We start from the raw sequence: 16,006 nt of genomic DNA, 5'->3' as shown, positions 1-16,006 counted from the left end.
ATTTTTGGAGTACTGTATACAATTCTGGTCACTCTTCTATAGGGAGAATGTTGTTGAGAGTGTGGAGAAAGGATTTACAAGGATGTTGCTGAGACTAGAGAGTTTGAGTTATAGAGAGAGGCTAAACAGGCTGAGATGTTTTATCTTGGAGCATCGGAGACTGAGGGGTGGCCTTATGGTGGTTTAGAAAATCATGAGGGGCATGGATAGAGTGAATAGCCAAGGTCTTTTTCTGAGGATGGAGGAGTCCAAAACTAGACTGCATAGGTTAAAGATGAGAGGCAACGTTTTTCATGTAAGGAGTGGTGCTTGTATAGAACAAGCTGTCAGAGGAAGTGGTGGAGGTAGATGGAATTACAACATTTAAAAGGCATCTGGATGGATATATGAATGGAAAGGGTTTAGTCTACATGCTAGCAAATAGGGCGAGGTTAGATTGGGATGTCTGGTTGATGCGGATGAGTTCGAATGACAAACTTTATAAGGCACTGTTTTTTTAAATGAACTTTAAAAAGATTAGTAATTTAGTGCTAAACATATTTCAGTTTACTTTGTGAATATTTACTTTCCATTTATCAATGTTCAGGAAATTTGATTTTAATTTTAAATCAGTTAGATTGATTACCTCAGCAGATAAGGGAACTCCAGAAGCAATGTTAGATAAACTTCTGTCTCTGCCTGTCCAGGAAGTACAATATTATGACTACCTGTAAGTCGATAGCTACAACGGCACGGTGGTTAGCACTGCTGCCTCACAGTGCTAGAGATCTGGGTTCAATTCCCACCTCAGGCAAATGTCTATGTGGAGTTTGTACATTCTCCCCGTGTCTGCGTGGGTTTCCTCCGGGTGCTCCGGTTTCCTCCCACAGTCCAAATAAAATGTGCAGGTTAGGTGAATTGGCCTCGCTAAATTGCCCGGAGTGTTAGGTGCATTAGTCAGAGGGAAATGGGCCTGGGTGGGTTACTGTTTGGAGGGTCGGTGTGGACTTGTTGGGCCAGAGGGCCTGTTTCCACTTTGTAAGTAATCTAATCTAATCTAAACTCAGAATTCCAAAGCTCTGGATGTTTATATGTTGATGATATGCAAGACTGAAATCAATGGAAATTTGTATTTTTGAGGGAATCTAAGGATATGGGAATTGGACAGGAAAGTGGAAGCTAAGGATAAAAGTCAAGTCTTGATCTTATTGAACGGCAGGCAGGCTCCTCTGGGTATATACCTTCTCCTGCTCCTATATCTAGGTTCTCATACTGCTTGCCAGATTTTTGTAAATCGTTTTTTACTAAGAATATCAAATATCACTAGAGAACATAAAGCGTAGAGCTATGTAATAGAACTCGGGGGAAAATTGATTATTAATTCTGTCAACAGATGTGTATGTTTGTTGTGCTCTCAATGTGTGCTTTTAATTACAATATTAAACATTAGCAAAGGGTTTTGCAAAATAGACTAGAGTCGGAACCTGGCATGCCTATTGTCAAAGTAGTTCTTAACAGCAAAGGACCCTGATTTTTAAACTAGTAATTTTTCAGTGTCAGTCAAATAACTATCTGTGTTTCAGGCTGTGAGGTAACATCTGCTATCTACCAAGCATGGACAGACTTGTTTATGCTTTTGAACACAATTCTACGGAAAAGCGCTCAGGATACATTCCCAGCAGTCGTAACTGCAGTGGCAAAGCATTGGGCTGCTCTCATAGGTAATATAAACTGGCTAATATGTGCATTCTTTGTATTCAGGAGACCAGACTTTTTCCCTTCGGGTACTTTATATCAGTGGTGTTCATTTGAGCTGATGCAGTATTACTATGCATGTGTCTTGTACAAATTATTTTAGGAAAAAATTTTAATTGTGTAACTAAATTTGAATCCTTAAAGCCCCAGTACTATAGCTATTATTTTCACATCGAAATATACAATGAATATTACAGAGACAATCACACATAATTTTATTTTGTTTGTTACCAGTTTAACAGCAATTGGCAGTCTTAGTGTGGTGTTTTATATACACACATGCGCCCTAAACTCTATTGATATGAAATCTTTAAGGCATACTTAATTTTTATTTGAACAAATCTGATATAAATTATAGGAATGGTACACTGTAAACAGCAGGCTATTTATGGCTCTGAGGAGACCTCTAATTCAACATGTATAATACTCTATGCCACTTACCTTGGCTATTTTAAAGCTTTGCTTATAATTAATCTCTATAGAGCAAAATTCATCAATATAATTTAGTATGCAACACTGCAGGAATATGTTGTTCTATTTTATGATTTGTTTTCGCATTTAATAGATGCACATTGATTACCAAAATACCTTGTCAGCTATTAAATTTGTCTGTCGCTTCTTTCCTGTAACTCCAATGGTTGTGCGTACATGTATAGTTATTGAAAGCTGAACAAGAATTTCTTTCTGTTCGTTGTGGGCTTCGTACACAATAAACCTTGTGAAATTTGGATTTGTGTTGCACTTTTCCCAGAGAACTTCTGTCCTCAGTGTCAATTTTCTCCAGGGCATAATTTCACACATTCTAAAAGTCTCTCACTACAGGTACATATAATATTCTTCACATAATAATGAACATTTGCTTGACACTCAACTGGAAGGCATAACAGGAGAGCCTTTTCTGCTCTTGCAGTCAATGCCTATTGCAAGTATTTTCCAGCAACAAGTTGCCATATATTGGTGAGCAGCAAAATTTACTGTGATACTTAACTAACCTCAAAGCATCAATACCGTTGCAAAATTAAACCCAATACTTCATTGGTCTCTGTGATCATGCTATTAGATTTTATAATATTCTATGATGTTGTGCTATTATACAATTGCAAGAATAAGGTTTGTATCATGTAATGAATTTTTTTTGTCTTTTAGATACGATTTCCTTGTGCATTGAGATGTCTACTACCAGATCCTGTTTGTATACAGTATCCTTACAATTCATTTCTCTCCTTCTGACTGAAGAGGGAAAGAGTCAATGCCAAATTGGAGCGATAAATCACTCAATCAACTCTCTGACTCTTACTAAGCTTTTAGATGGAAATGAAGGGGATGAATCATCAGGCAGCCAGCTCTGTGAGAGCCTATTAAAGGTATTCATTGAATTCCAATGCAAATAAATTGTAGTCCTTTTATGTATAAAGAATTTAAATTAACCAGTATTAATATGATATTTCCAATTGGATTGTTTAGCTTTAGATGCAGAACTGAATTTGTGTAAAAAACAACCATTGCAGACCTGTTTAATTATCAGAATCAAAAATTTTAGAATAATACACTGAATATTTAGAGTTACAGAGTCCTACAGCACAGAGACAGGTCCTTTGGCCCAAACTGGTCCATGGCCGACCAAAATGTCTGTCCATGCTAACCCCACTTCCATGCACTTGGTCCCTTTCCTTCTAATCTTTTCCTATCCGTTTGTTTGTACAAATACCTTTTAGGCTTGTACAATTGCAACATTTAAAAGGCATATGAATAGGAAAGGTTTGGAGCATTACACGTCAAGGGCAGGCAAATGTGACTACATTAGGTTAGGATATCTGGTTAGTTGGACCAAAGTGTCAGTTTCTGTGCTATATATTTCTATGACTCTGTGACACTAAATGTTATTAATGTACCCACGTCAACCACTTCCACTGGTAGCTCATTCTATATGTATACCACCCTCTGTGTAAAAACATTGCCCCTCGGGTTCCCTTTAATTCTTTTCCCTCTAACCTTAAACTGATGCTCTCTTGTCCTTGATTTCCCAACCCTGGGAAGAAGACTGAGTGTATTCAATCTATCCGGGCCTCTCATGCTCTTATACACCTCTATAAGGTCCCCCTCGGTCGCCTGTGCTCTAAAGAGAAAAGTCCTAGCTTGTCTAACCTCTCTCTCTAACTCAGACCATTGAGTCCAGGCAACGTCCTTGTAAATTTCTTCTGCACTCTTTCAAGTTTAATAACATCCTTCCTATAACTAGGTGACCAAAACTGAACACATTACTCCAAATGTGGCCTCACTAATGTCCTGTATTACTGCAACATAACTTCCCAAATTCAATACTCAGTGCTTTAAACGATGAAGGCCAGTGTGCCAAAAGTCATCTTCACTGCCCTATTCACTTGTGACTCCACTTTCAGAGTACTGTGAACCTGAGCTCAAGATCCCTCAATTCAACTACACTCCTAAAGGCCCTACCATTCATCATGGAATTCCTACCTTGATTTGACTTTCCAAAATGCAAGACCTCACACATGCCTATATTAATCTCCATTTACCATCTCTTGACCCATTTCCCTAGCTAAGCAAGATCCTGCTGCAATTTCTGATAACCTATCTCATTGTCCACGATACCGGATGTTTTAGTGTCATCAGCAAACTTGATTAATCATGCCTTATACATTCTCACCCAAATCATTGATGCAGATAACACCGTAATGGGCCCAACACTGACACCTGTGGCACTCCACTAGTCACAGGTCTCCAGTCTGACTATTATTGTTGATTTCATTGGTATTTTGATCCCTAATGCTCTACACCATGAGGTTATCAGGCTTAGGAATGAACAATACACCAACAATAACTCCAGAGTCAACCATAACTCAGTAGCACTCTTATCTCTCAGTCAACAGTTGTGGGTTCAAGTTCTACTCCTGAGGCTAAAGCATGAAAATTGAAATCAATATTTTATTGTGATACTAAAAGAGTGCTGTATTATTGGGAGTGTTTTCTTTAAGATGAGACATTAAACTGACGGCCCATCTGCTCTCTGTGACAGATATGAAAATTCTGGTAGCTTTATTTTGGAGAACAGGGAGGTAGATATTAACAGGAGAAGACAGAGTAGATAAACTATTTCAACTGGCTGGCGATTCTAGAACTAGGAGGAATTGTCTGAGAATTAGGGCCAGGACATTTAGGAGAACTCTTAGGAAGCACTTCAGCACACACAGACAGGGTGGTAAATGTTTGGAACTCTTTTCCACAAATAGCGGTGGATGCTGGTTCAGTTGTTAATTTTAAATCTGAAATAAATTAATTAATGTTAAACTAAGATAGTAAGAAATATGGACCGAAGGCAGGTATATGGAGTGACCACAGAGCAGCCATGATCTCATTGCATGGTTGTAGGGGCTAAATGCTTACTTCGCCAAACTTTTGGTCAATATGTTTTTTGCAAAGCAACTGTACAAAAATGAATTGTCTGATCGTTATTTCTTTATGGAAACTTGCTTTGAGAAGCTTGTATCATGGTTACCACTTTGTGGTATGAACTGTCCTTCAAAAGCACTTCATTCACAGTGAAATACTTTGAAACAGCCTAAGGCTGTGAATGACATTAAATAAATCCAAATCTCTTCTTTTTCCTTCCTTTTTCCAATCTCAAGTACTTAAGATTGGGCACTGATTTATTCTTCTCCAGACAGAACTTAAATACAGTGCATAACAATATAGTTGTTGACTCAGTGAGTTCAAACCACATACTGAACAACCAAATTTGGGGGCAGCACAGTGGCTCAATGGTTAGCACTGCTGCCTCATAGCACCAGGTTCAATTCCAGCCTCGGGTGACTGTCTGTGTGGAGTTTGCACATTCTCCCTGTGTCTGCATGGGTCTCCTCCGGGTGCTCCGGTTTCCTCCCACAGTCCAAAGATGTGCGGGTCAGGTGAATTGGCCATGCCAAAGTGCCCATAGTATTAGGTATATTAGTCGGAGGGGAATGGGTCTGTGTGGGTTACTCTTCGAAGGGTCGACGGGCCAAAGGGCCTGTATCCACACTGTGGGGAATCTAATTAAATGTCAGCACTGATTTAACTTCTCATATTAGTATTATGCAGATTGAATCTATCTGCAGTTTAAAGCAAAAAGTGACTAGAAATATTCCTAGGAACTGAAGCAGGACAGTGTGTGTTTGTGAATGAATAGACTTTCTCTCTGCTTTTCTCTGATCACTTAAAACTCTCTAAAAGGGTTAGGATAGTGTATGTGGTACTGATTTTTAGTTTGTATTTGGATGTGAAAACTTGCCTTTCCAAGGTAACGTTATGAAAGAACTGTGCCAGATTTTACTGTAGAAATTATAAGGGCCATTTCTGATTATGTAGAAATCAAATAGTAATTTACAACAATTAAACATACATATTAAGTACAGAAAATGAAAGTTGATTTCTGAGATACTCCTCTTCTCCCAAATGTTTACGGTCATGGTATCTTGACAAGAGCCTTATTTTCACTTTCAATAGACTTCCCTTATTATTAAGCATTCAGTTTTCAGTATCAAGTTCAATAATTTTAAAACATTTCCTTCATTTACCCACCCCCAATGGAAGATGCTGTCATGACATGGGTTGCTTTCTGCACAGCCATTCCATTTTACCCACTTTCAGCCCTATTGTCAGCTGTCTAGCTTTTCTTCCCTGGTTACTATCAATGATTCCATTATCTGCCTGAGTAATATTCTTTTTAATATTTTACCCTCATCTCTAATTTTTTGATGCAAGTGTACCAGTTTCTTTTTTAAGAACTAAAACACTGGTGATCTGTTCAGAATCTTTCCATCAGCATCCAACAAAGTTATAAACTCTTTACTGCCTCGCCAGAAAGCTCTAAAATCCGCGTTTGGCCATCAGCAGATAGTCACCACAGATTGTGTTCTATGACACACCGCATGAAACCTAATTCTTTCTTTCTGATAGCATACTAAGAATTTCCCTGGTCTCCATTGTTTAGAAATACTCTAATCTTTTATTCAGATTGTTATGACACAGAAAGGGAGGGAGGGACAGCCAAATCGAACTAGCCTCCCTATCCTCATATTCAGCACATAGTAATATTAAAATTTTCAATGACCCTCAAAGTTGATCCCAATTCTTCTTAATTATGTGTTTTACGTAACTATTAGTACCTGTTAGCAGACACTAGGTTTGTAGCTTAAACAAAATATTTAACAATTTATTCATCATTTGTAGCTTTAGCAGAGAAAAGTTAAACCACAAGGTAATCTAATGCCTATGTTTTAAATCCAGTCCCCTTTAATATTAGCTCCCCACTCGCACAAATGAAGAGGAATTTCTTCTCTCTTGTCGTTGTGGATCTAGAGACTCATAGAATCCCTACAGTATGGAAACAAGCCCTTCAGCCCAACAAGTCCACACCGACCCTCCAAAGGGTATCCCACTCAAACCCATTTCCCATTACTCTACATTTAGAGTAGTGCACCTAACCTACACATCCCTGGACACTATGGTCAATTTAGCATTGACCAATTCACCTAACCTACACATCTTTGGATTGTGGGAGGAAATGCTTGCAGACGCTGGGAGAATGTGCAAACTCCACGCAGTCACCCGAGGCTGGAATCAAACCCGGGTCCCTGGCGCTGTGAGGCAGCAATGCTAACCACTGTATCACCATGCTGCTAAATGCCACCGTGCTGCTATATAGCTACTGTGCCACTATATACACTGTAAGCTGTATAATTCTTTATCGCAGAAGGCTGCTGAAACGGCTCTTTAAATATATTCAAGGTTGAAAAGGACACATTTTCAATTAAACGGACATGGAAAATTATTGAATGGCAGAGCAAACTTGATGAACTTAGTGACTTCCTTCTGCTCCTATGTCTTATGATCATTTGGAGAAATAGACCACATCTCTTTATATGTACTCCAATTATCCAATAAATGTGAGCAGAGAAAAATGGTTTTAAAATACAGTTAATTACTTGTTTATTCTCTTTACTCTGACCATAAGCTTTTGTTTTAAGTACATTACATTGGTAGATTTCTTTTTGTATTTTTCTGAGTGGAGGCAAAAACTACAGAGTAGCTGAAGGAGATTTGAAAGGTGTCTGTGTTTTGAAAATAACAAAGGATATTTAACTAGCTGAAACTAAAATTAGATAAGGGAAGAAAATGTTGAAATCTCTACTGAGATACTATGTGAAATAAACTGTACTTTTCAGTTACTCGTGGTTGATTTGGTTGTGGTTTTTCTATTTTGTTTTATAGAGCTTTGAGGGTAAATCATCTGATGATCCTCTCAGGAAGGTTGCAGCAGGTGCTCTTACAGCTTTGCTTCCTGTAAGCATTTGTGCTCAGAAGCATGCATTGGAGGGTAAGCCAGTCTTGTGTTATCTTTGGTTAGATTATCCAGAAAAGTAATGATTTATATGAACCAGAAAGTAGGCTATGTTTAAAGAGTCCTCCAGGACATAGCATCAATAACCATCTTCTTGACTGATTATAAAAGGTCAAAGTGAAATGGATTGGAACATTCTGAATTTGTTCTCTCATGGTCATGAATTTGTAGTTCACCTGTGCCTTAGTTAATCCGCAACAGCTTGAAGCAAAAAGAATGAGAAGGTATTCAGACCATATGAGAACTGATCTATCTCGCCAACTGCATGTATAATTCTTCGTCCTGATCTCTTTCTATTACTTACTACAAAGGTAGGTGGAGGGACAGATAGTGTTGAGGAGGCAGTGAGGCTGCAGGACTTGAACAGGACAGGAGAGGAGACAGGGCAAAAAGTGGCAGATGGAATACAACATGGGCAAGTGTGAGGTTATGCAGTATGGTACAAAGAATAGAGACGCAGACTAATTTCAAAATGGGAAATGGCTTTAGAAACCTGAAACACAAAGGGACTTGGCAGCCCTAGTTCAAGATTCTCTTTATGTTAACATGTAGGTTGAGTTAGGAAGGCAAATACAATGTTAACATTTGTTTTGAGAGGGCTAGAAAACAAGAGCACATTGCAGGAGAGAGAAAGAGAGAGGCACAGTTACTGCCTTTGCTGTTTTGAATTCCTGTATCGCTGGACATCGGAGTGCGCCTGGGAAAATTAACAAACAGTGAATTCCACAACTAATCTTGGAGGAACCTGTTTGAGCGAAGTTCACAACACAGAATCAGTTAGTCGTTGTTTTAAGTCTGTCCAATAGAAAGACAGCAGTAGTGAGTAGAGTGGGTTCTTTCTTGATTGTATGTTTTTGGAGATAAGTCTCTTGATTAAACTTAAAATATAAGCTATCACTATTAATTTAACCTGGGGCAGTGTTTTGTAGAGAAATAAGACGGTGTTATTTTTTGGATCTGTAGATTGTGAAGGAGCAAAAATGGCCTTTAGTACAGTGATATGTACTTCTTGTCAGATGTGGAGTTTAAAGAGAGTTTAAGAGTTACTGAGGATTATATCTGCTGTAAATGCTGTTGGATGCGAATCTTATCAGATCAAATGGTTCGGTTGGAGAGACAGTTAGAAGCGATGAGGAATTTGTAACAGTAACAGTAAGTGATGGATGGCAGTTATAGGAAGGGGAGAAAGTCTTAGATACAGTCACATAGATGGGTTAACTCCAGGAAGGGGAAGAGAGGTAGGCACCTAGGGCAGGAGTCTTTTGTGGATGTACCCATTTCAAACAGGTATGCTGTTTTGGAAAATGTAGGGGGTGATAGATTCTCAGGGGAATGTAGCACGAACAGCCAAGTTTCTGGTATTGAGACTGGCTCTAATGCAACGAGGGGTCCGTTGGCTTCCAAGAGATCAGTTGTGTTAGGGGATTCTGTAGACCGAGGTACAGACAGACGTTTCTGTGGCCAGCAGTGAAAAAGCAGAATGGTGTGTTGCTTCCCTGGTGCCAGGATCAAGGTTTCTCAGAGAGGGTGCAGAATGTTCTCAAGGGGGAGAAGGGCTGGCAAGAGGTCATTTTCCACATTGGAACCAATGGCATAGGAAGGGAAAAGGTTGAGATTCTGAAGGGAGATTACAGAGAGTTAGGCAGATATTTAAAAAGTAGGTCCTCGAGGGTAGTAATATCTGGATTATTCCCAGTACTACGAGCTAGTGAGGGCAGGAACAGGAGGATAGAGCAGATGAATGCATGGCTGAGGCGCTGGTGCATGGGAGAAGGATTCACATTTATGGGTCATTGGAATCTCTCTTGGGGTAGAAGTGACCTGTACAAGAAGGATGGATTGCACCTAAATTGGAAGGGGACTAATATACTGGCAGGGGCATTTGCGAGAACTGCTTGGGAGGATTTAAACTAGTAAGGTGGGGGGGTGGGACCCAGGGAGATTGTGAGGAAAGAGATCAATCTGAGACTGGTACAGTTGAGAACAGAAGCAAGTCAAAGAGTCAGGGCAGGCAGGGACAAGGTAGGACTAATACATTAAACTGCATTTATTTTATGCAAGGGGCATAAGAGGGAAGGCAGATGAACTCAGGGCATATTTAGAAACATGGGACTGGGATATCATAGCAATTACAGAAACACGACTCAGGAATGGGCAGATTGGCATATTAATGTTCCAGCATACAAATGCTTCAGGAAGGATAGAAAGGGAGGCAAAAGAGGAGGGGGAGTGGCATTTTTGATAACGGATAGCATTACAGCTGTGCTGAGGAAGGATATTCCCAGAAATACATCCAGGGAAGTTATTTGGGTGGAACTGAGAAATAAGAAAGGGATGATCACCTTATTGGGGATTGTATTATAGACCCCCCAATAGTCAAGAGGGAAATTGAGAAACCAACTTGTAAGGAGATCACAGCTATCTGTAAGGATAATAGAGTGGTTATGGTAGGGGATTTTAACTTTCCATACATAGACTGTGACTAAAGTTTGTGAGAAGATTTGTAGCTCGGGTGCTCATTGTTGTGGTTCTGTTTGCCAAGCTGGGAATTTGTGTTGCAGACGTTTCCTCTCCTGTCTAGGTGACATCCTCAGTGCCTGGGAGCCTCCTGTGAAGCGCTTCTGTGATGTTTCCTCCGGCATTTATAGTGGCTTGAATCTGCCGCTTCCAGTTGTCAGTTCCAACTGTCCGTTGCAGTGGTCGGTATATTGGGTCCAGGTTCATGTGCTTATTGATTTGAATCTGAATGACAAGCAACATGAATTCCACTGGGACAACACTACTATTATAGGACAAGCCAAACAGAACAGCCAGGGAATTCCTAGAGGCATGGCACTCATCCACAGATTCGATCAATAAGCACATCAACCTGGACCCAATATACCGACCACTGCAATGGACAGCTGGAACTGACAACCGGAAGCGGCAGATTCAAACCACTATAAATGCCAGTGAGGGAGCACTTTGGAGCCAGTGACCATAATTCTATTAGTTTTAAAATAGTGATGGAAAAGGATAGAGCAGATCTGAAAGGTAAAGTTCTAAATTGGAGAAAGGCCAATTTTGACAGTATTAGGCAAGAACTTTCGAAAGCTGATTGATTGGACGCGGATGTTCGCAGGAAATGAGAAACCTTCAGAAATGAGATAACAAGAATCCAGAGAAAGTATATTCCTGTTAGGGTGAGAGGGAAGGTTGATGGTATAAGGAATGCTGGATGACTAAAGAAATTGAGGGTTTCATTAAGAAAAAGAAGGAAGCATTTGTAAGGTAGAGGCAGGATAGATCGAGTGAATCCTTTGAAGAGTATAAATGAAGTAGGAGTGTAATTAAGAGGGAAATCAGGAGGGCAAAACGGGGACATGAGCTAGCTTTGGCAAATAGAATTCAGGAGAATCCAAAGAGGTTTTACAAATACATTTAAGGACAGAAGAGTAACTAGGGAGAGAATAGGGCCCCTCAAAGATCAGCAAGGCATCCTTTGTGTGGAGTCCCAGAAAATGTGGGAGATACTAAATGCATATTTTGCATCAGTATTTATTGTGGAAAAGAATATGGAAGATATAGACTGCAGGGAAACAGATGGTGACATCTTGCATAATATCCAGATTACAGAGGAGGAAGTGCTGAATGTCTTGAAATGGGTAAAGGTGAATAAATCCCCAGGACCTGATCAGGTGTACCCGAGAGCTCTGTGGGAAGCTAGAGAAGTGATTGCTGAGCCTCTTGCTAAGATATTTGTATCATCGATAGTCACTGGTGAGGTGCCAGAAGACTGGAGGTTGGCAAACGTGGTGCCACTGTTTAAGAAGAGTGGTAAGGACAAGCCAGGGAACTATAGACCAGTGAGCCTGACCTCGGTGGTGAGCAAGTTGTTGGAGGGAATCCTGAGGGACCGGATGTACATATATTTGAAAAGGCAAGGACTGATTAGGGATAGTTAACATGGCTTTGTGCATGGGAAATCATCTCACAAACTTGATTGAGTTTTTTGAAGAAGTAACAAAGAGGATTGATGAGGGCAGAGCGGTAGATGTGATCTATATGGACTTCAGTAAGGCGTTCGGCAAGGTTCCCCATAGGAGACTGGTTAGCAAGGTTAGATCTCATGGAATATAGGGAGAACTAGCCATGTGGATACAGAATTCGCTCGAAGGTAGAAGACAGAGGTGGTGGTGGAGGGTTGTTTTTCAGACTGGAGGCCTGTGACCAGTGGAGTGCCACAAGGATCGTTGCTGGGTCCTCTACTTTTTGTCATTTACATAAATGATTTGGATGCGAGCACAAGAGGTACAGTAAATAAGTTTGCAGATGACACCAAAATTGGAGGTGTAGTGGACAGCAATGAATGTTACCTCAGATTACAACAGGATCTTAACCAGATGGGCCAATGGGCTGAGAAGTGGTAGATGGGGTTTAATTCAGATAAATGTAAGATGCTGCATTTTGGGAAAGCAAATCTTAGTAGGACTTATGCACTTAATGGTAAATCCTAGGGAGTGTTGCTGAACAAAGAGACCTTGGAGTGCAGGTTCATAGTCCCTTGAAAGTGAAATCGCAGGTAGATAGGATAGTGAAGAAGGCGTTTGGTATGCTTTCCTTTATTGGTCAGAGTATTGAGTTGGGAGGTCATGTTGCAGCTGTACAGGACATTGGTTAGGCCAGTGTTGGAATATTGCATGCAATTCTGTTCTCCTTCCTATTGGAAAGATGTTTTGAAACTTGAAAGGGTTCAGAAAAGATTTACAAGGATGCTGCCAGGGTTGGAGGATTTAAGCTATGGGGAGAAGCTGAACAGGCTGGGGCTGTTTTCCCTGGGGCGTCGGAGGTTGGGGGGTGACCTCATAGAGGTTTACAGAATTATGAGGGGCATGGATAGGGAAAAGACTTTGCCTATTTATTCTGGGGTCGGGGAGTCCAGAATTAGAGGACATAGGTTTAGGGTGAGAGGGGAAAGATATAAAAGAGACCTAAGGGCCAACTTTTTCACGCAGAGGGTAGTACGTAGGTGGAATGAGCTGCCAGAGAAAGTGGTGGATGCTGGTACAATTGCAACATTTAAGAGGCATTTGGATGTGTATATGAATAGGAAGGATTTGGAGGGATATGGGCCGGGTGCTGACAGGTGGGACTAGATTGGGTTGGGATACCCGGTCAGCATGGACAGGTTGGACCGAAGGGTCTGTTTCCATGCTGTACATCTCTATGTCTCGAAGACCGATACTGCCGAAGTACTGTATTGCTGAGGCTATATAATGCTCTGTATAAGGCCAAACCATATTTGGTGTGTTGTGAGCAGATTTTTGGCCCTGTATCTAAGGGCCAATGTGCTGACATTGGAGGGGATCCAGAGGAGATTTGCAAAAATAAACCTGGAAACGAAGGACTTGTCATTGAAGGAGTACTTGAGAACTCTGTGTCTGTACTCTGAGATTAGAAGGGTGATGAAAGATCGGAGTGAAATTTACGAATACGAAGAGGCCTGGACAGAGTGATCGTAAAGATGACGTTTCCATTATTTGGAGAGACTAGGACCAGAGGGTACAGCTTCAGAGTGAAGGAATGACCCTTTAGAAAATGAAGAATTTCTTCAGCTAAAGGGTGGTGAATGTTTAGAACTCCTTTTCACAGAAACTATGGCAGCCAAGTCAATAAATGTATTTAATGCAGAAGTAGATAGGTTTTTGATTAGTAAGGGGATCAAAGGCTACAAGAAAAGATAAGAGAATGGGATTGAGATACATATCAACCATGATCAAATGGCAGAGCAGCTTCAATATTCTGAATGCCCAAATTCGACGCATATCTTGTGGTCTAATAGGTATATACTAGGGAAGGCCGTAGTTGGCAGCAAGAAAATAAATATCTGTCATTATCAATCTTGCATGTGAAAGAATATTTAGCATCCTGGGCAACAACCAAAGCGTGTGATGCTGTTCTTGATGATCAGTATTGCATGTGTCTGTCATAAATAGTGTCATATTCCGGCTATGTCATTAATTGATTTTTACTGAAGGGTCTTTGCTCTTTAGATTATACTTCTCACCTGGAATACTGTTTCTAGTGATACATTTAAGAATGACCAAATTATCACAGTTGGATTAGAATTTGACCGTTGCATCTAGACTTGAAGGTGATTCAATTGATGTCTTGATTATTTAAAGTTGATTATGTTAATTGGACTCTTCTTTGTCATTGATATTAAAATCATCCATTCATGCATCTCTGCCACAATGTCACTTCATCTGTTTCGAGCTAAACCTTCCTGCTATAAAGCTTACCATATGTTTTGTTCCATCATCTCTTACATTTTCTCTAATGCACTCTGAGCTCATGACACCCACCTCCTGCTTACTTACTTCCTTACTATTTGCATTGATTATCCAACTTCGCTCATGTCTCATATGCAATATAGTACTGCAAATGTTTTCCTCTCTCAATTATTGTTTCCCTCCATTTCAAAGCAGCTATCGTTGTCCTGAAATAAACCTACCATTGAATCCTGCTTCTTTCCAAACTGTCAACCCACCTCAACTTTTTCTCCATGTTATCACCTTCCACATTCAAGACCATGTTTCAATTTCATACGCCCCTAAAACCTATTAAACCAAGCTTATAATAAGGTATACCCACTGTCCCTAACCCTCCAAAAAATATATTATTTTGACTCATTGTCCTTTTTTGGCTAATTACATTTCTATGAATCATCATCTTAATCCAGTGCCTAATATAAGAGCAAGTTATTGTTATCTTATGCTTTTGATTGTGGTTACTTTAATTAGTTCTCACAAGGTAATGATAGACGAAATGGAAAAGATTTGTGCAATTATGTCCTAATTTAGTTAGTTTTGTCTTTTGCAGTGTTTTATTGTATTTGTTTGTTTGACCACCTGTTGTGTTATACTGCTATTTTGGTTTTAGCTCCTGAAGAATGTAATATAATATTGAAGTATTTTTCATATCTGATGAACATTTGTTTAAAATATAATTCTGTTGAGTTCACAGTATGCTGTTAGGCTCTTCCAATTTTTTCAATTGTTTCATCAACTTTACTGTATTCATTAATTTTGTTCAAAGAACAATTTAAATTCTTTTCATTGAAAACCAGGCTGTTGTTAGCATTTGTTTCAGTTTGTAATGTTAGTGATGTATAAATCTTTATTGTAGTTCACTCATCTTTGCTTCATTACTCTCAATAGATTATTGTCATAAATCGCTCAAATATTTAATCAAGGTAGCTTCCAATTTTAATTTGAATCAGAAAATTGATCTCAGATCATTTTATCTCTCTTTGGACAAATCAGAAGAGGAATGCAATTTCCTCGAATGTTTTTGCAGTTGCAAGAACTCCAAAGCAATTAGTTGGTAAGTAGGGGATTACCAATGTGATAGGCGAAATAAATCTACATATTAGCACTTGTCATGAATTGGATCCAGGACCTGGTGGTATAGTTCCTTTGCATGAACTTCACTTTTCAAATTTATGGTTAAAAGTCACACAACACCAGGTTATAGTCCAATAGGATTGTAGCTACCTGATAAGGCGCAGCATTCCGAAAGCTAGAACTTCCAAACTAGCCTGTTAAGACTATAAACTGGTGTGTGATTTTTAACTTTGTCCACCCCAGAATTTATGCAAGAGGAAAGAATCCTTCCTCAAGTTGGATTAGGGCTATTCTCAGCACAACATTTGGATAACTTTTATTTACTATGGACATCACCAAAGCTTACATGAACTGACAGAAGTAGTTGCAGAGAAACCTCCTGATCCCCACTCAAGCAACCCCCCCCCACTGCTGTGCATGTATCTTACCAAAAAAATTAGGAAATTATATTAATATATTCTACACAATAAAGAATGCTTCAATAAAA

The 16,006-nt window shown here is 39.7% G+C and overlaps 1 protein-coding gene across 2 annotated transcripts in view; it reads left to right on the top strand.

The window, feature by feature from the left end:
- Positions 1 to 16,006, top strand: part of rttn (rotatin) — a 223,972-nt gene that overhangs the window by 191,047 nt on the left and 16,919 nt on the right. For both annotated transcript variants that reach the window (XM_060823325.1, XM_060823321.1), the window contains exons 39-41: positions 1,563 to 1,700; positions 2,881 to 3,098; positions 8,005 to 8,110. In XM_060823325.1, the coding sequence (XP_060679308.1) occupies positions 1,563 to 1,700; positions 2,881 to 3,098; positions 8,005 to 8,110 (462 nt within the window). The remainder of the gene's footprint in view (positions 1 to 1,562; positions 1,701 to 2,880; positions 3,099 to 8,004; positions 8,111 to 16,006) is intronic.

This window comes from Hemiscyllium ocellatum, chromosome 4, assembly GCF_020745735.1.
Source record: "Hemiscyllium ocellatum isolate sHemOce1 chromosome 4, sHemOce1.pat.X.cur, whole genome shotgun sequence".
Classification (NCBI taxonomy): domain Eukaryota; kingdom Metazoa; phylum Chordata; class Chondrichthyes; order Orectolobiformes; family Hemiscylliidae; genus Hemiscyllium; species Hemiscyllium ocellatum.
The sequence above is the reverse complement of the archived record's forward strand: the minus strand, read 5'-3'. Positions and strand labels throughout refer to the sequence as shown.